This window comes from Ammospiza caudacuta, chromosome 7, assembly GCF_027887145.1.
Source record: "Ammospiza caudacuta isolate bAmmCau1 chromosome 7, bAmmCau1.pri, whole genome shotgun sequence".
NCBI lineage: Eukaryota > Metazoa > Chordata > Aves > Passeriformes > Passerellidae > Ammospiza > Ammospiza caudacuta.
This window is the reverse complement of record NC_080599.1, coordinates 42,606,006-42,623,179: the sequence shown is the minus strand read 5'-3', so window position 1 is coordinate 42,623,179 and position 17,174 is coordinate 42,606,006. Positions and strand designations below refer to the sequence as shown.

Sequence of the window (17,174 nt, the reverse complement as noted above, 5' to 3'; positions counted from 1 at the left end):
TTTTGGTTCTGCCTACATAAACCAGGCTCCCTGGCCTAGCCCTGCCAGACATATCAATCAGGTTTATTCTTCCTATACTATTATAGTTTATAGAGTATTCTTCCTATACTATTCTTCCAGTCACCATTAAATTACCTGTGTCATTAATCTATCAGTATCTGAAATGTCTCAGAGCTTTAAATTTTCAAAGGTGTGTCCAAAAGAACAGTGCTTAGAATTATTTCAATGTCTGTAAAGTTTCTGTCTTTCTGTGGTGTTTTTTTAAATCACTATCTCCCATTCCCAAAAAACCTCTTACTGGGGAGCTGGGGTACAAGTCATTGAGGAGCTATTAATTAATTAATGGGATACAAATATCCTATGTTGAAGGGCTTTTCCCCACGACTATTTAAACTAAAAAGGAAACAATTAAGCTGCAGACCAGTAAATTAATCCTTGCATTGCAGCAGGATTCCTGTGATCTTCCATACTGCCAGCAAAAAGAGGTCATGGTATTAGTTAAATACTGATCTTAATATACAGTAGCCCATTAACAAAGGTTATCACATTCTGACTTGTATCTGAACCCCCACCAGAACAGAGAGGCCTTACAGCAGCAGGGAAGACCTGGAAACCAACGAATCCATACAGTTCCAAAATGAAACTGACTTTTCTGTGCTCATTAATGAACTAAATTTTTCAAACTTCTGCTTCTCCAATGACCCCTTTACAGCTCTCTCTACCAGGGCTCAGCAGAGGGGGAAATATCTGTATTTTTTCCTCATATATTACACATTGCACTCTTCTGGCATAGCATGATCAATCCTTAGGGAGCACACATGAATCTCATCAATCCTGCTACTTAGAGAAAGTCTCAGGCACGATAAATCCAGGAACACTGCCATGAGAAGACTGCTTACTGCATGGAAACACAGCATCAAAACCTTTTAAGCACTCTCTATTCAGGACACTGGTTTAATTTCAGACCATCTATCATCAACAGCAGATCCTCCTGGCTCTTCTCCATACTCTCTTAAGAAACCCACGGAGAAAACCAGCAGGATGCAGTTTTTAGTAAAGCAAGATGCAAGAAAAGTTATATTAAATCTAATCAAAATGGCTGCTGTGAGATTAGGTGCAAGTAAAAGCTCCCTAATGGTAAAAGCAATTTAGAACTGAACAGCTGCCAAAAGATCACTGATGAAAAAAAAAAATCAATGGGAACATTCAAAAAAGAGATTAGTCTACACACTCAAAAAGAATTTATGGGAAAAATCTACACACAATGGTCAGAGATCATTATCTACCTATCTGTAGAGAAAGCGAAATATGCAAGTTGTTTTTCATTTAAAGAAGGCAACTTTGGTAAAAAAAAAAAAAATCTCCAATACCTTTGCACCTAAGAAGTTTGTGATGCACAGCACCAAACATCCACTCTGTATGTGCTTTCTTCAGCAGGTAGGGACAAGAATGCCCTGCTCATTAGTCCTTGCCTCAAGTACCCTGAAATCACTCCAACTTTTCCATTATTTGATTAGCCTCCACTTTAAAGTTAATCCCCTCCTCAATTCCTATGTGGAAGCTACCCCAGAATTTGTTTCTGACAAAACATTTGGGATAAGGCAATTCTTATCTAGTCCAAGGAATTACACTGGTGTGCTTATACAAAAATACAGGAGTATTATCTGGTCCCTCCCGGCACAAAACTTCTAAAAAGAGAAGAAGGGCATGAGAGATAAACTAGTTGGTTTTCCCCAGGCTGATTCTAGAATAACAATATTACAAAAAAACCAAACAAGAAACACTGAAAGACACCTGGACATGATACATACCTGACACTTAAAAACACAAAGGTGGTTCTTAGTCTGAGGGGTTAATGCAAGTGTTACCTGGTCAGCTGAAATTAAAATTGTGCTAGAGCATGTAACTACCTACAAAAATAGCCATGCTATGTCTGCAGTTGAGAGGGCACTAACAGTGCCTGTGTTTTTCTCTTTTTTTAAGTCCTAGAATTTTAATTCAGTTTTTACAGCAATTTGACAGTGAGCATTTGCACGTGAAAGAAGCTAAATCCACACAGAGCTGCACAATCACTGCTGTGTGCAAGAGACTGGAATCATTAATGGCTGAAACATTGCAATTTACTGTGATTATGTCAGTTAAGCTATTTTCACTTTTTTTTTTCTAGTAGAATTAGTATTTATGAGCTAGATTACAGTTTGTTCCCATATGCCTAAGCCCTCACTCCTCTGTGTCTGTGGTGCATCCTTTGAAAGACACCTGTATAATTCACTGTGACATCTCAGGCATATCTAAGGCAACCACAGGGTACTTAACATGATCACAGTCCTATTTATGACTAGTTCAGAGAAACACACTTGAAAAGTATCTCATTTATTACAGTGAGTTTTAATATGATTTTTTAAATGTGTATTTTTTGTGATCTGTCTGGCTGGGCTTATTCCTAAAATATTTTCACATTAATCTTACACTAAAAAAAAAAAAAAAAAAATCTGAACTCTTTCCTAGAAGAGGTCCAAAGAATGAAAAACAATTATTTGATCAAAGAGAAAATTAAAGAATGAAAAAAAGTACTAAACACGAGAATTACTGCTTCTGCTGAAGAATTTCTGTAATTCCAAAAACTTGTGGACTAAAACTCCCTTTTGTTTTATGAAATTGCCCTTTATCTCTGAACTTCCCAAACTGCTAAATCAGATATGTCAGGGATTTTAAAAAGTTCTATGAGGATAAGAAGTCAAATGAAATGCAACTACATTAGATGCTCTCAGCCGCTATTAATTTTCCAAATAGAGAATAAATTTTATAATTTAGAGTTCCTACAATATTTACTTTGCTGTGGAGAGATTATATGTGTTTATATAACGTATACCAAATGTTAAAGTACGGCATAAAACAGATTACTTTTTCCAGCCTAAGCTTGAGAGCATCTAAAGATTAGATATAAACAAGTTTAACAACTCTGCTCCACGATACAGCATTTACCACCAGCATTTCTAGGTCATGCACAGCAGTACTTGGAAGACAGAAAACACACAAAATGCATCACCTCAGAATCTGCACACTGGTGCTTATTTTTGTGTGTGTGTGTGCATCCACATGGCCATGAGGATGAAAGAAAAACCTGAAGAATTAGTTAAAAAAAATTACTTATTTTTTTTAACTAATTCTATTACTAGAATTACTAGATTACTTATAAAAACACCATGCTGTCACAAGAAGAAATGCATATTTTATTTTCATTCACTGTGACCTACTTACAGGCAGAACTCAGTAAGAAGAGTCTATTACACCCACAGAGTCAATAGAGTCAATTATGCAGCCTTTATTCCAACAGAACCTCCACTGATTTGTATGCAAAATTCCTGTATTTTCTCAGCCAAGTGCAGAACTAATGTAGTGCCTTTACACACAAATCACCAGATAAGAGAGATGAAATCCTGGCTACACTGAGATCGATAGGATTTCTGCCATCAGTCTCAATGGAAAGAGATTTTATCAGTAGTGCTCAATAAGGTGGAAAAGTCATGCACCACAGGACTGTTCCATGGCTAAATAAATTGCTATTTAAAGTCACTGAAGGCCTTTCAAACCACAGAGAAACATGCAAGATGAAGCAGGGTTTCATGCAAGCCTGCATGAACAACACTGTACTTCCACTGCTTACAAAAACCCTTTAACTCATGCAGCTCCCACATCTGGCAGTAGCTTGAACATTATTTCCTCTGTATCATAATTTTGGAGTTGTCCCAATCATTAATCTCTGCCATTCTCCACCCACACACATAAATCAACCCTCCTTCTGCTGGCCAGGTGTCTGACCAGCCTGAGCTCCCTGTCCCTACAGGAAGCTCCTGTGCAGTCACAAGACACAAAGTCATGCCCAAACAAAAGGCATCAAAAGGTCTCCTGAGCACCATGTGTTTGCAAGATTCATCTGTGATCCTGAGAAACCAACTAAACTGTTCTTTTATTGTTACCTAAGCTCAAAAGCCTTTTTAGGAAGCTTTATAATCAGCCCAGAAACACAGCTTTGGGTGGAAATTTGTGTGACAAAGGAAACACGTGATCAAGTTGCTATTAGTTCTCCCTGGAAATCCATATATAATGTGTACATAATCCATATATAATTTTGTAGTTAAACATTTCTGAGTGTGGGACAAATCAGCAAGTATGTGGTTTTTCACTAGAAAATAATACTTAAATATGAATAATAGCAGCACTAAACAATACTTCATATGGTATATTCTGTGGAAATGGTTTTTAGGGTATGTTTGCATTTAAAATTAATCACAGATTCACAGAATGGTTTGGTTTGGAAAAGACCCTAAAGATCATCTCACTCCATGGGCAAGGACACCTTCCACTATCCCAGGTTCCTCACAGCCCAGTCCAACCTGACCTTGAACACTTCCAGAGATGAGGCAGCCACAGCTTCTCTGGGCAGCCTGTGCCTCAGCACCCTCATAGGAAAGGATTTTTTCCCTTGCAGATCCCACTCACAAAGCTCTGAAACTACTAGTTTAAGGTAGAAACCATATTTTGGCTTGAATTGAAAAAAAAAAATCAAAATAGAAGAATAAAAATATAACCATTTTCTTAGCCAATAAAATAGCTGTTAATTTAACAGGTCAAATTCAAGGTTATTGCTATTTGGAATTTCTTGCTAAAACAGAAGAAAAAGAGTGTTGAACTACTCAGTATCTTCCTCCTACTTATAGTGAGATCTTTTCTGTCCATTTTTCCCCTTCCAAAATACTTGCTATGTATCACATACACAGTTAAGAGAATCATATTGATGCCAAAAGTAATAATTTCTTCCACAGGAAGAAAAAAGAAAACAAATCAACACACCACACAGATACTGTTTCATGGTATTATTCCTTTCCTACTCTCAAGCTTAACACATATTTTGAAATCTGCAGCTTCAACCTTAAAAACAGAAAACCAGGAGGTGTTTATATATGACCATAACAATTGAGTACAGGAAATCCTATTAAAAAGGGACATAACCATGGGGTGATTGGAAAACAATTACAACACAGGATGCTGCTGGTGCAAGAAGGACCTGCATGAAACAGGAAAAGCACAACCCTGCACCATTCCCTGCACTCTGGTCACATGTCCCAGCCACTCAAAATACCAGTGCAATACATCAATAGCAAAAAGGAGCAGAGGGAGGACAGAAAAATCACTGCAAAGCTAAACCCAGCTCTGGCTCCCAGAGGAATTTCTGCAGTTATGCCAGTCAGGGGAGGATGAGATGCAGCCCAGACCTGGTCAGGTAAAGGGAGGATGACAGGAATCTCAGCTTTACTCTGATCACAGCTGCTCATCCTCCTCTGCAACATAAAAGCACAGTTGAGCATAGAGGAATTCACTGTTCCAGCACCACCAGAAGCCCAAAAGACCCAGAAAAATGTTAACTGAGGACAAACAATATTGTCAACAACAGTTACAGATATCACTGAAGAAACCAGCAAGAATTCACACCAAAATCTCTCTCTAGGCATTTTTCAATATTAAATTAAAAAAAAAAAAAAACCTCTTAAAGTTTTTGTTTTTAAAGGCTGCAATTTTTGAATCGTTATTTAAATCAGGTAATGTGATAGAGTTAAGTGCCTCTTCCTACCACAACAGCAGTCAGCTTCCTTCCTGTCATCTATTTGGTGGACAATGTCAAAGATTTCTAGACTATAAATACTGACTATTTCTGCAAGTAATGTTGAAATACAGGTATAAAACCAATATAATTAATTTTGATACGTAATACAAGTACTTAAAATCTCACATTCTGATACTGCTCAGCACCAAGGCTTTGTGGACTCCAGAATATCCTCAATAATAATGCCTCCCACATTAACAAAAAATCCTTGCTTTAATGACATTATGTTAACCTCTTGCTGGGCATGTCTCCCTTTTTCCTCAGCTGGGATGGTGGGCAGACATAAATCAAGCTACAAAACTGGGAAAGGATGGGAAAAAAAGGAGAAATCTACCTTTCCCAGCTGACAGTTTTCATGAAATAGGAGAACAAGTTGCACAGCAACATTCACGCTTCATTTCTCAGATACTTTTGTGGCAGAAATAGGAAAGGAAAGACAAAAGCTAAAGCAAAATCATCTCAGATCAATGCACTGGACTGCTTCCAATCCTTCCATCCTTTATTACACAAAACAGTGGAGACAAAACTGATTTGCCTTCCAAGGAACTGTACTGCAGGCTGTAAGAATAAAAGCTGGATTTTCAGGTAGGAGTTTAATTTTTTTTTTTAAATATGGATTCTTTTTTATGCATACAATATGCATTTAGTGACGTATTTCAGTCCAGACAGAAGCTATTATTGCTTCAGGTTAGACAGAAAATCAAACATCAAGAAGAAATACAAAAATACCCTTGCCAGAGTCTCTTGAACATCATGTTCCCACTCTTGAATTTAAGTCACAAGCATCCCAGTGAGGAGAAAGAACAGCTAAGTAATATGAAGGACTGAAGAAGTGAATTTCCAAATGGAAAGAGCTTAAAGCTTAATGATGATATGAAGATGTTAAAAGAAAAACAAACCCAACCCCCACAGTGTCTGAAAGTTATGGAACATTTAGAACAGGGACATGTACTGCAGCAAGGAAAAATATATTACCAAGAAAAAGCTTCCTGACAGGAAGGTAAATGAAACTAAAAGTATTATCCCAAATGTCTCACAGCAACTTGAATGGATTTTTGCATCTAATCTGAAAAAACCCACGAGGGAATACTTTAAGATCTACCTAATTCAGAAGCCTTACAAGCAAGCCATGAAACTAGATACTCAGCATGACCAAACAAGGATCAGTCAGGAGGTAAAATACATTACTTTTACATCTATTTTGAAATTTCTGATGTCATTCTACCTCCCTTCCCCCTCCAATATGAACAAGCATCAATATACTTGTTCATAACAACAAAATACAGGGAAAGAATCTGCTGGGCACTCTGGCAGAGCTAGTCAAGCTGACAGTAAAACCCAAACATGCTGTTTGTTTTACTGCCAATATTTATTCAATTAACTTCTGTCCTTTATACCCAGGTACTAAGGATATGGATCCCATTTGGGATGTACCCAGTCACCTTTCAAAACCTACAATATCTTTGTAATGAAAACTTTTTAACTTTTACTGATGCTCAATACCGGGATGGCCACTAGGAAGCACAGCTGAGAACAGAAAAGAGGGAGATTGTCACAGACAGAAACAAAATATGAAATTTTCTTCTGAGAATGACTCAGAAGTTGCCAAAATCCAGTGACAGGCAAATCTTAGAGGGAGATGCTGGAGCTTTGGCACTTCAGAAATTCAGTTACACACATATGGAATCAACTTCCACGTGAGAAGTTGGTCAGGCAGTTTTAAATTACTTACTTGCCCTTCATCTCATTACTTCCATCTCTAGAGTGTTAGTCAGATGTGCAATTTTGAGCAAGTGACATTAAGAAATAATTAATTAACCCAGAATGAAGTTTTTATTTCATTTTTCACTAATTCAAATTCTATCACTGTCAGCAAAATTTCACTGAGGCACCAATCAGTACTTAAAGTCTGAGTGAATGGGGAGCCTGCAAGAGAAACTGTTCCACTGCAGATGGGACCCCAGCTTAGCCAGGAGATCTCTGAAAGCTTGGATTTTTAAAGTTCTGGATTTTCCCCAGCAAGGAGGCTCCAGCTTGTTTGAATCCCTGTCTGTCCTTGAGAAAGCAGGAAGGCAGCAAGAATGAAGGGACTGCAAGTTGCCATTCCTGCAGTCTTCTCTTGTCCAAGACTTCTTTTATAAAGGGTAAATGAATTTATAGTTATGACTATCTTGCAGAACAAAAGCTCTCTCTTAATCACGTATTAAAAGTTAGAGAGAAATTGTTGGGAATTTTGTATGTTTTCTTGGATTATTCCCAGAATCTGCCCTACATACCCTATGTAGTCTCAGCACACATTTTGTAATATTTACATTATTAACCCCCTCACCATTTATGACTGAAAGTGACCCACATTTTGCATAAATTAAAACCTGTGTAATACTGAATTAATTTAATATAATGTACAAAAATTTGACATAAATATGACAGAGGTTGAATGAGGTGAGAATGCATTTACAGTGCCTATAAGAACTACATATATCATTCTACAGAACATTTTTGACACTGAAATATCAGAGGACTCATATCTTACCTGTCTTTATACATGTTTGCATTAAATCCATGTATATTAATACTGTGCTTGTATCATTACAATTTCCTGGGAATCAGGGACGTTATCTTCATAATATGCTAATAGAAAAAGCATGATACAGAAAATAGTGTACAATATCTTAGCTGTACTAAAGGAGGATACATAAATCCTGGCCTAATATGAAATGCAGAGAAAGGGAAATTATAAAGCACGAGATGTGACAACATTGCTGTTCCAAAATGACCAATATTACTCAGAGCAGAACATTCCTTATGTCAAATACTATCAGTTTTCTTAAGACATCTGGCTACCCAAAGGAGAATACAGCATATAAAACAAGATGTATTAAAAAAGGTCTATCTTAGCAACTAAAGATCAGAGATTTCTAGATTTACCTGTATCAAGTTCTCAAATATTCAGCAGTATTTAGCTTTATAGTACTGAGAGACTGCCCTAGTACAGCATTCCATTACTGCATTAGCAATTAGCTTGCATTTTAACAATTATCCTTGGGAACAGGAGATTTAAGCATTACTGTGAGCTCAGCACACTGAAGGTATATTTATAAGGCTTAATGCAGTGAAAAGCCAGAAGACAGCAGCAGCATTTAGGAAAAACTACAGCACAAGGAACACAGAAGCCAGTGACAATATGGTGTCAATAAATACTTATCATTAGAAATAGTCTCACAAAAGAACAGCACTGATGATAATTCCCAGCTGCAAATCACTGATTTAAGAATATGTACAGTACAATGTAAATTATAGAATTATTTCAGTTTACATAAATTAAAATGACTGCATAAGTGCAAGTGTGCCTCTTGGGTATTTACATTTTCCAGCTCTATACAAAACAATTATTTAGTCACTGCATTTTAGAGGAAACGCAAAAAAACTAACAAATGTTAACTGCAAAATATTTTCATCATACTTCCCTGGGATTTTAACATTCACAAAAAGGAAGCTCTCTATTCAATATCAGCACAGTATTTTGCCCTAGTGCTGCAGACAGAATCATTTAAGGAGTACATAGCAATGATATAGAGCCTTACCCTTTCTACCGGTGAGCCATAGCATGCAATGACGGAACATAGCAGTGGCAGATGGCATTGGTGCTAGGAAATGTGAATAAAAGGGTAATAGCAGAGAAATGGTGACTGGCAGACAAGACACAGAAATGTAGATGAAATGAATGCAAGCTGGTAAATCTTGAAGCAAAGCTCCACCGTTAAGCCCAACGTTGCCTCTAGTCTCCTCATAATTGAGCATTAAGTTCTATTTGGATAAAACTGCAACCTTCAGCCCAGTCTTGATTCTCTTCATAAAGAAATGCATCACTGTATCTTGAGAACGAAGAGCAGAAATGTTTTGCAAGCGAAACCCATCATCAGAAGCACATTACTTTCTCCCCTTGAGTGATTTATTCTTTTCATTATTCATCTCCAAATCCTGCCAGAGCTACAGTCTCTTTCTAGCACATATGTATTCACTGCAGATGTAAATCCCTGCCTAACCTGCAGCACCCCTGGATCCAGAATGTTCTCAGTGTGCTCATTCATGCTGTTCTCTTGCCAAACATTTAAAATCATCCATCAAATACAAGTGGAATCTATTATAAGGAAAAAAAAATCTCTTCTTTCAGCTCACCCTGAAAATGGAAGGTTTTCTGATCAACAGTTATTGTGAAGGTGCTGTCGTCCTCATCGTCTATACCAATCACAGCTCCCTGTGAAACAAAGAACAAAATCCTGATAAGGCAAGCAGTGACATCAGCAGCACACACTCTATCACTACACCACTGGAATTTAAAAAGCTTTGACAAATTAGAAGCAAACTGAATACAGTAAAGAGCAGAAAGATTCTCTGCTCTGTCATAGGATGCAGTCAGTTCCTTAAAACAATCAATTTTTAATTGCAGAAAAAAACAGTGAACGTTTGTAAAGCTGTTATCTGGATAATGATATGCATCTTTTATTTTTGTAATGGAGGTGGCTTTATGCTGCAGCAGTTCCCTACTACATTCCAACTTACATATTTTATATGTATTTTCCATGTATAAAAATAACAGTTCTTAAGTACTCCACAAAAAGAAGCTCTTGACCTGATTTTATCTACCAGCCTGCAATAAAAAATAAATCATTCTAGCAGAATGAATTTGGCCTATCATGTCATGTCACTGGTACACTGCATGATCTAATTTTCAGTCCCTAAGTAAATATTAACAGTAAGTAATCAGGATATATGGGAAGCAACTAGCTTTGTCTCCTAATTCTTCATAAATTATTACAAGAAAATGCAAATAAATTAAAGACCATCTGTGCTTAGCAATTTACAAATCCATCCACATTTTAATTCCTGCCCCCTCCAACACTTATAATAAATAACAGTTTCACCCAGGAGAAGACACCAAAAAAGGACAATTCTAAGTCTCTGCCAGCTTCAATAAACTGTAATATTTAGCTCAAAAATCACCAGTGGATTGACTCAGTTTCTTTTCTCCTTCTGCCCCACAACAGCAGTCCTAGGTAAGAACAGCACCAACCATCTGTAATCCAAGGCAGTGTGGCAGGAAAGGATAGCTCCAAGCTGGTTTTTTATTTCCCTCCACTGATAAAATGTGCCACTTAACTTCTCCAGGAGTATCTTCCCTATAGGCCTTTCATGGACAGCTCTGTGATCACTATAAAAAAGGCACCTAAAAAGTGTATCCAAGCCAGTATAATTCTGAATATTTTTAGTGCCAGGACACAACAACCACCAGATTTCTTTTAAATATACCAGTAGATAAATATTGGGCACTTGAAGTACATATTTTGCTATGCAGTAAATCAGAAGGTCACTGCAAGTTGCACAATATTGCTCTCCTCAGCAGCTGCATCAGTCAGAGTGGCTGGAAAGGAGCTCCAAGATTATCCAGTCCAATTGTCAACCCAGTGCCACCATGTCCAACACTGAATTACCTCACCAAGTGCCACATCCACACATCTTCTGAACACTTCCAGGGACAGTGACTCCACCACTTCCCTGGGCAGCCTGTTCCAATGGCTGACCTTTCTTTCAGTGAAGAAATTTCCCCTGATATCCAATCCAAACCTCCCCTGGTGCAACTTGAGGCCATTTCCTCTCATCCTGTCACCCGGGAGAAGAGACTGACCCTCACCTCACCATGACCAAGATATTATCCCCAGAGGATACAAGTAAAATTCCCATAAACACAGACTGAGACAGCTGAGTCCTGCCCCATCCCAAGTGTGGGAGCAGGGAGAGCTCTCCTGGGCCTGTGAACTCAGCACAAACCTGTGCACAGCCTGTCACTGCCACACTGGGGCAGAGGGGCTGAGCCAGAAGCACAGAAAATGCTTCCTCTGTCATGCAGATAATACACATGAATGAGTAAAATTAGAAATAAGAGTGGCAAAGTTTATGGATATTCCAGAAAACTTTAGCAGGACATGCGCATAGTGCAGATGACACAGAATGCTTTATGACTACGCTTTCCGAAGTACACTAAGACAATCAGCAAAAGAATTTGGAGATGAACCTTCAGGCCTATTTTCATAATCCATTCAGCCAAATTGCTTAAGTTACATGTTTGTTTATGTTCACACCTACAGTTACAAATCAACAATTACTCTGAACAGAAAACCTCTCTGATAGAATTTCAGACTGCAAAAGCCCATCTGTTCAGCTATCAGTATCACTGTCATCTGCCAGGGGAGCTGCTTTACAAAAGAAGAAAAAAGGAAGATTCCTTCTTTCCTCACAAAAAAAAACAAAAAAACCCCCAAAAAACCAAAAAAACAAAAAAAAAAACCCAAAAAAACCCCCAAACAAACAAACAAACAAACAAAAACAAACCATAACAACCCCAAACAAGCAAATCACACATATCCAGAGAAAGGCTGGGGGAGTCCATCAGTTTTTAGAAAACTCCAAAGAACAATTTGTGGTGGAAAAGTGACAGATGGGAGAAGAGAAAGTGGCTGTTTTATGTTAAATACATATAAAGATGGACCAGGCAATATTGAACAGATTGTTCACTTTTGATATTTCCTAAACTGGCAGGCTGAGGCCAACCTCCACAGTGACAGACTCACAGCACCATTAAAGCAGGCATGGCTTTTTGGACAGAATTTTTCTGCACAATGAAAAACCCTCTCTCATGAATCTTTGGGAATGTCTTGTTTTAGACAGTGGTTTGAGCGTACATTTCCCTTAAAGAAATTCTGCATTAAGATATCAATACATCAAGCAAGGCAAAGTGAAGAGAAGTCAACTGGAATCCAAGTTAATGGGGATTCTCTGAGTCTCAGAAGGCTACAGGTACCCAGAGAATGACTAGAAAGGCCTAACAACAGAAGGAAGGAGCAACTGGAAAATGCTCAGTTTTCCTTCAACACTCATCACATTGTTTGTAAGCTCACAGATCCCTTTCTCTAGACTTCTCTTACTTCAATTTTCAAAATGCTCCCATTCATACCCATCATTCTCACTCCTCACTTGTTCTAGCTCTTCACAAGACTGCTGCATGCTAGAACCAGAAGTTCTATGAGAAATGGGAAAAAAACATAGGAACAGCACTTGTGCAAGAAGAAATAGCTTTGGTACAAGCATGACAGCGAGGTAGGAGCTGGGCATATGCAAAGACATCACAGCACTCTCACCTCCCTTTAGCAATTCCATTTCCAGCTGCAGGAGCAGAGAGCCTCACACAGGTAATGCTCAACTTTCCCTCTCTGCACCTTCTCCTTCCCCAGTCTGCACACCCCACTCCAACCATATATCACAAACTTTGCCAGCAGTGTTCTCCCTTCCCTTTCCAGTTCTCCTTTCACTAAGCTCAAGCCTAGGCCCAAGGAGTGTCCAAACTGGCAGGATGGAGGACACAGCAAGAGAAGAAAAACAAACCAGGACAGAAGGAAGCAGATTCACAATGATTTCTGTAGACACAGAACAACATATACCCACACACACACACATACACACACACACACACACACACATATATATATGTGTGTGTATATACACATTGACCTCCACACACAGAGAAATGAGAACTGCAAACAGCAAATTTTTCATAGTGTCCTACTACTAACCCATCTTACTCTGCCACATTAGAATACCTTCTAATATATCATATGTATAATATTTTTATACCATATATAAATTGTAGGATGTAATTAGCCCAACATGGCACTTGATCTCTAGTGTTTTCTTTCTTTAAATATTTTCACCATTTCAGCATTTTGCAGAGTCAGGAATAGAGCCCAAACCTCAAAAGTCTCCTTGCAGTTCTCTCCACTAGGACACATCATACACAGTAAGTCACTGAGTACTGAATAAAATAACACTTACCCTGAGTCTAACACACCCTCGGCGGGAGCCTCTCATCATTTTGTCTTTTGACTGAAAGAGAAAAAAAACAGATCAGTGGGTTAACAGATACAGTAAAAAGAAAGTTATTCAAACCAACAGAAAAAGAATAAAACATTTTTGCACATGTTTTAGTGAATGACTAAACAAGATGCAATTTCTGTTACAAAATTGGTTCATTCCAGCACCATAGTATGGCAAATGAATCCTTCAAAAGAATACAAGATCCCACTTCAAGAAGTTTCCTAAGTAACTTCAAGAAATACTTATGAAATGCAGTCCATGCCTTTACAGAAAGTAAAAGAAAAGGAAGAAGAAAGGAGTTGACAAATATTAAAAAATCAGCAGTATGCTGATTCACATCTTCCTCCTTTCTCTCCTATTCTCAGGAAAGTGTCCATGAAACAAAATCTAGCTGTGCAGGCAGAACTGTACAAATGAAATTGTACATCTGTGAGAAACTTCCCCTGATTTATACACTTTTAGGCAGAGACAAAATTCATGTTTAGACTTGTTTGTAAATCTACTTCCTAGCTAGTACGGCCCGCTGTCATCATTACAATTTAAAAAGTTAACCTTTGTAGCCATTTAAGCTGTTGGAGCCCAGATCAGAAAACAGGATTTTCATGTCCATAACCAGTGCTCAAACTTGCACATTAACCCACCTTGCAAATTTACTCAATCTCTTCTTTAATACCTGTTTGAAGCACTGAAAAAAAGCTTCAGCTTTCCCCCCAAGCAGGGAATTCTAAACAGTCAACTCAGCTTGAAACAGTGATCCTTGAGCTTTCAGCTCTTCCCATCAGTGTCACAGGCAAAGCTGACAGTAACCACTGGGCAATAGTGGCAAGCCTAAGTAGCACACAAAAACTATTTAAGGTGAAAAGGAAAATAGTCAGATCATCCTGAATACTCAGTTTTCTGCTAAGGGCTGTTTTTTGACTACCCACACACATGCTTCCTTTTTTTAAAATTATTAATTCCTTGCTATTGTAGCCTTATCTGAAAAGTAGTCCTGTCTAATAAAACCCCTTCTCTCTTGCCATCCAAATATTCAAACCACATTCTTTCAAGTCAGGAAAACAACAATTCTCACTGGTGTCTCATGATCAGATTCTCTTGCTGTCATCTTCTGAAATACCCACTCCTTTCAGCAGTGTATCAATAATTCCATCAAGACAATATATTGATGTTATTACCACCACACCTATCTTCACTGAAGCAATTAGACAATAAAATCTTGCTGACATTAATGGGAAAAAAAAGACAGGATAAGAAGTATCAGTCTTAAGAGTCACTAATTATTCTTTATCTGAAACATGTTTTGGATATAGCTAGGAGGAAAGAATGAAGCAGTCCTTGCAAGTCCTATTCACTAAAGATAATGTACAAGTACAGCACTTGGGGCTTCAAATAATGTTTTAGCTGACCTCTCATTCAATTCAGGCTCCAATTTATCAGAGCTGTCTTCTGAGTGTTAGAAGCCATCAATATTAATCTACTTGTTTTTACATCAGCACATGTTAGCTGGTCAAAGTGAAATGGAAGTAAAGACCAGTAGTGCCTCCATAATGTATTCTACAGATATATAATTTCTTTTTAGACAACAAGTACATAGGGAGGACTTTTTGGAACATTGTTTTGTTTTGGTCTCTTTTTTTTTTAACCTCAAACCCAAGAGAGGATCTATTTACAAAGTTTCTCCAACAATTTCCTATGAGAAATTGTGTGCACTTTTACTTTTTTATATTCACTGCCTTGAGAGTTCTCCTAAAATGGGAGGACGCTTCTGAGAGCTTATCACTCCCTCTGGTGGCTTCTGGAAGAAATATTGGTATAATCTAAGCAGGAAAGAAAACATCTGAACTGAGGCTGCAGGGACCTGACCAGTTCTGACCCGGATCCCACGAGCCAGGCAAAGCCCTCCCAGCTCCCTGCACAGAATCAGAGCACACAAAAAGCAAAGGCAGCAGAACAGGTTGGGTTTGGAAGGGTTTAAAACCCTTAGTGACATGCAGAGAATTTGAGGGCTGCTCCCAGTGCAAGGGAGAGCAGAATCCCAAGAACCCCCATTTCCACTGACCACCAACTCAGCTGCAGAAGATACAGTAAAAGCCTCCCTTTTTCTTGTCCACGACATTTTAATGGGATGGAAATTAAGTTTAAACTTTATAATATTCTTAGTCTGTAAAAAGAATCACAAGATAAACAACAGGTCAGAGTGTGGGCCTGTATACCCATCATTTCACCATCTTCTGGCAGAGCTTTACTTGGTTAATATCAATTATAAGAAAGCACTGAATGGAATTCATCCTGCCTAAGTGCAATAAAACACCCATCATTCCAGTATCTGAATTCCCTGAGCTCCAGAGCAGGCAGCTGCCATCACTCACACTGCTGGATTCTCTCACTGGCACACAGCAAACCTTCCTCTGCTGCTGCAGGACAGCACTTTAAAACACAATTCAGCTGACATTTTAGATTTTGCCCCCTCCCCAACTAAGATTTTATAAAAATACAATTCAAATACTCTCAGCTTCCCTTTATTATTCTTTGATTGAGTTTAGGTTATCCAATATATCCTATTAAAAATAAAGCCATCCCATAACTGCCTTGAGGAATGGTTCCATTTCACTGAACAAAAACTCATACAGCAGAAAGACATATCTAAATGGCTAATAAAAAACCCCCACATTTTACTTTCCTTTTATATTTAAAATTTTAATATGCAGCTATCTTTTTCAGCACTCAGTTTTACAACCAGACAAAATTACATTTCCCATAAGCTTTCAATACACACTGTACTGATTGTGATGATAAAGGACTTGAACAGGTTATAAGCAGACAGCAATATGAGATAAATTTCACTGAAACTCAAATAAAAATTTGTAAAAATGAATAAACCTATAGAGTATTACTGCAGGGAGAATTTAGGTATCTCCCAAAAAGATGTGGCCTTTATTGGTTCCTCTTTTACATCCACGCAGCAAAGTTGATCACATATAGAACTGATTTAACATAAGACATTTCAGGTAACCTTTTATTTCTTCTTGAGAGAAATAAAAATAATGTTTGGGCCTATTTAAAGAAAACAAAACAAAATTAGAATCCTAACCCAAGTCCAAAAACCCCCAGCTCTCCTTCATCTTTAGAAGTGCTACTATTTCATTTGAGTTGTAGCTGTGGCGTGCAAAGTTTAAGGTTTCCAATAAAACCCAGCTGCTCTTCGCCTCCCAAAGTTCTCAGGCATGAGTTCTGCTTGCATCAGAAGGGCAGAACTTGAAGAGGTGCATTTCTGACTCACTCAGTGCTGTCATGGAAATCCCTAACACAAGCACACAGATGAGCAAAACCGCTTGGGACATTTATTTCCTGTTAAGGATGAAGAACCTGGAACAAGCTGTATCTATAAACAGTAATCTTTGCAATTTATCTACATCTACAAGAGAAGCTTAAATTTGGATCGCTTTCCATAACAGTTATTTTTTCTCATCAAATCCTAAGGCAACGCTCATTTTTTAAGCAGAAACAGACCTCAACAATTTAAAGACTTTGCAGGCTGTTCCCAGCCCCACCATTCCTCCCCTCCAAGGCACACCCCAGT

General features: G+C 38.1%; 1 protein-coding gene across 3 annotated transcripts in view; it reads right to left on the bottom strand.

The window, feature by feature from the left end:
• OSBPL9 (oxysterol binding protein like 9) overlaps nucleotides 1-17,174 on the bottom strand; it is a 57,206-nt gene that overhangs the window by 34,748 nt on the left and 5,284 nt on the right. For all 3 annotated transcript variants that reach the window (XR_009274920.1, XM_058808241.1, XM_058808242.1), the window contains exons 2-3: nucleotides 13,553-13,603; nucleotides 9,845-9,923 (exon numbers count right to left, since the gene is read on the bottom strand). Coding sequence is in view for 2 of the 3 variants with exons in the window: in XM_058808241.1 (XP_058664224.1) it covers nucleotides 9,845-9,923; nucleotides 13,553-13,603 (130 nt within the window). In the remaining variant the exon portion in view is untranslated. The remainder of the gene's footprint in view (nucleotides 1-9,844; nucleotides 9,924-13,552; nucleotides 13,604-17,174) is intronic.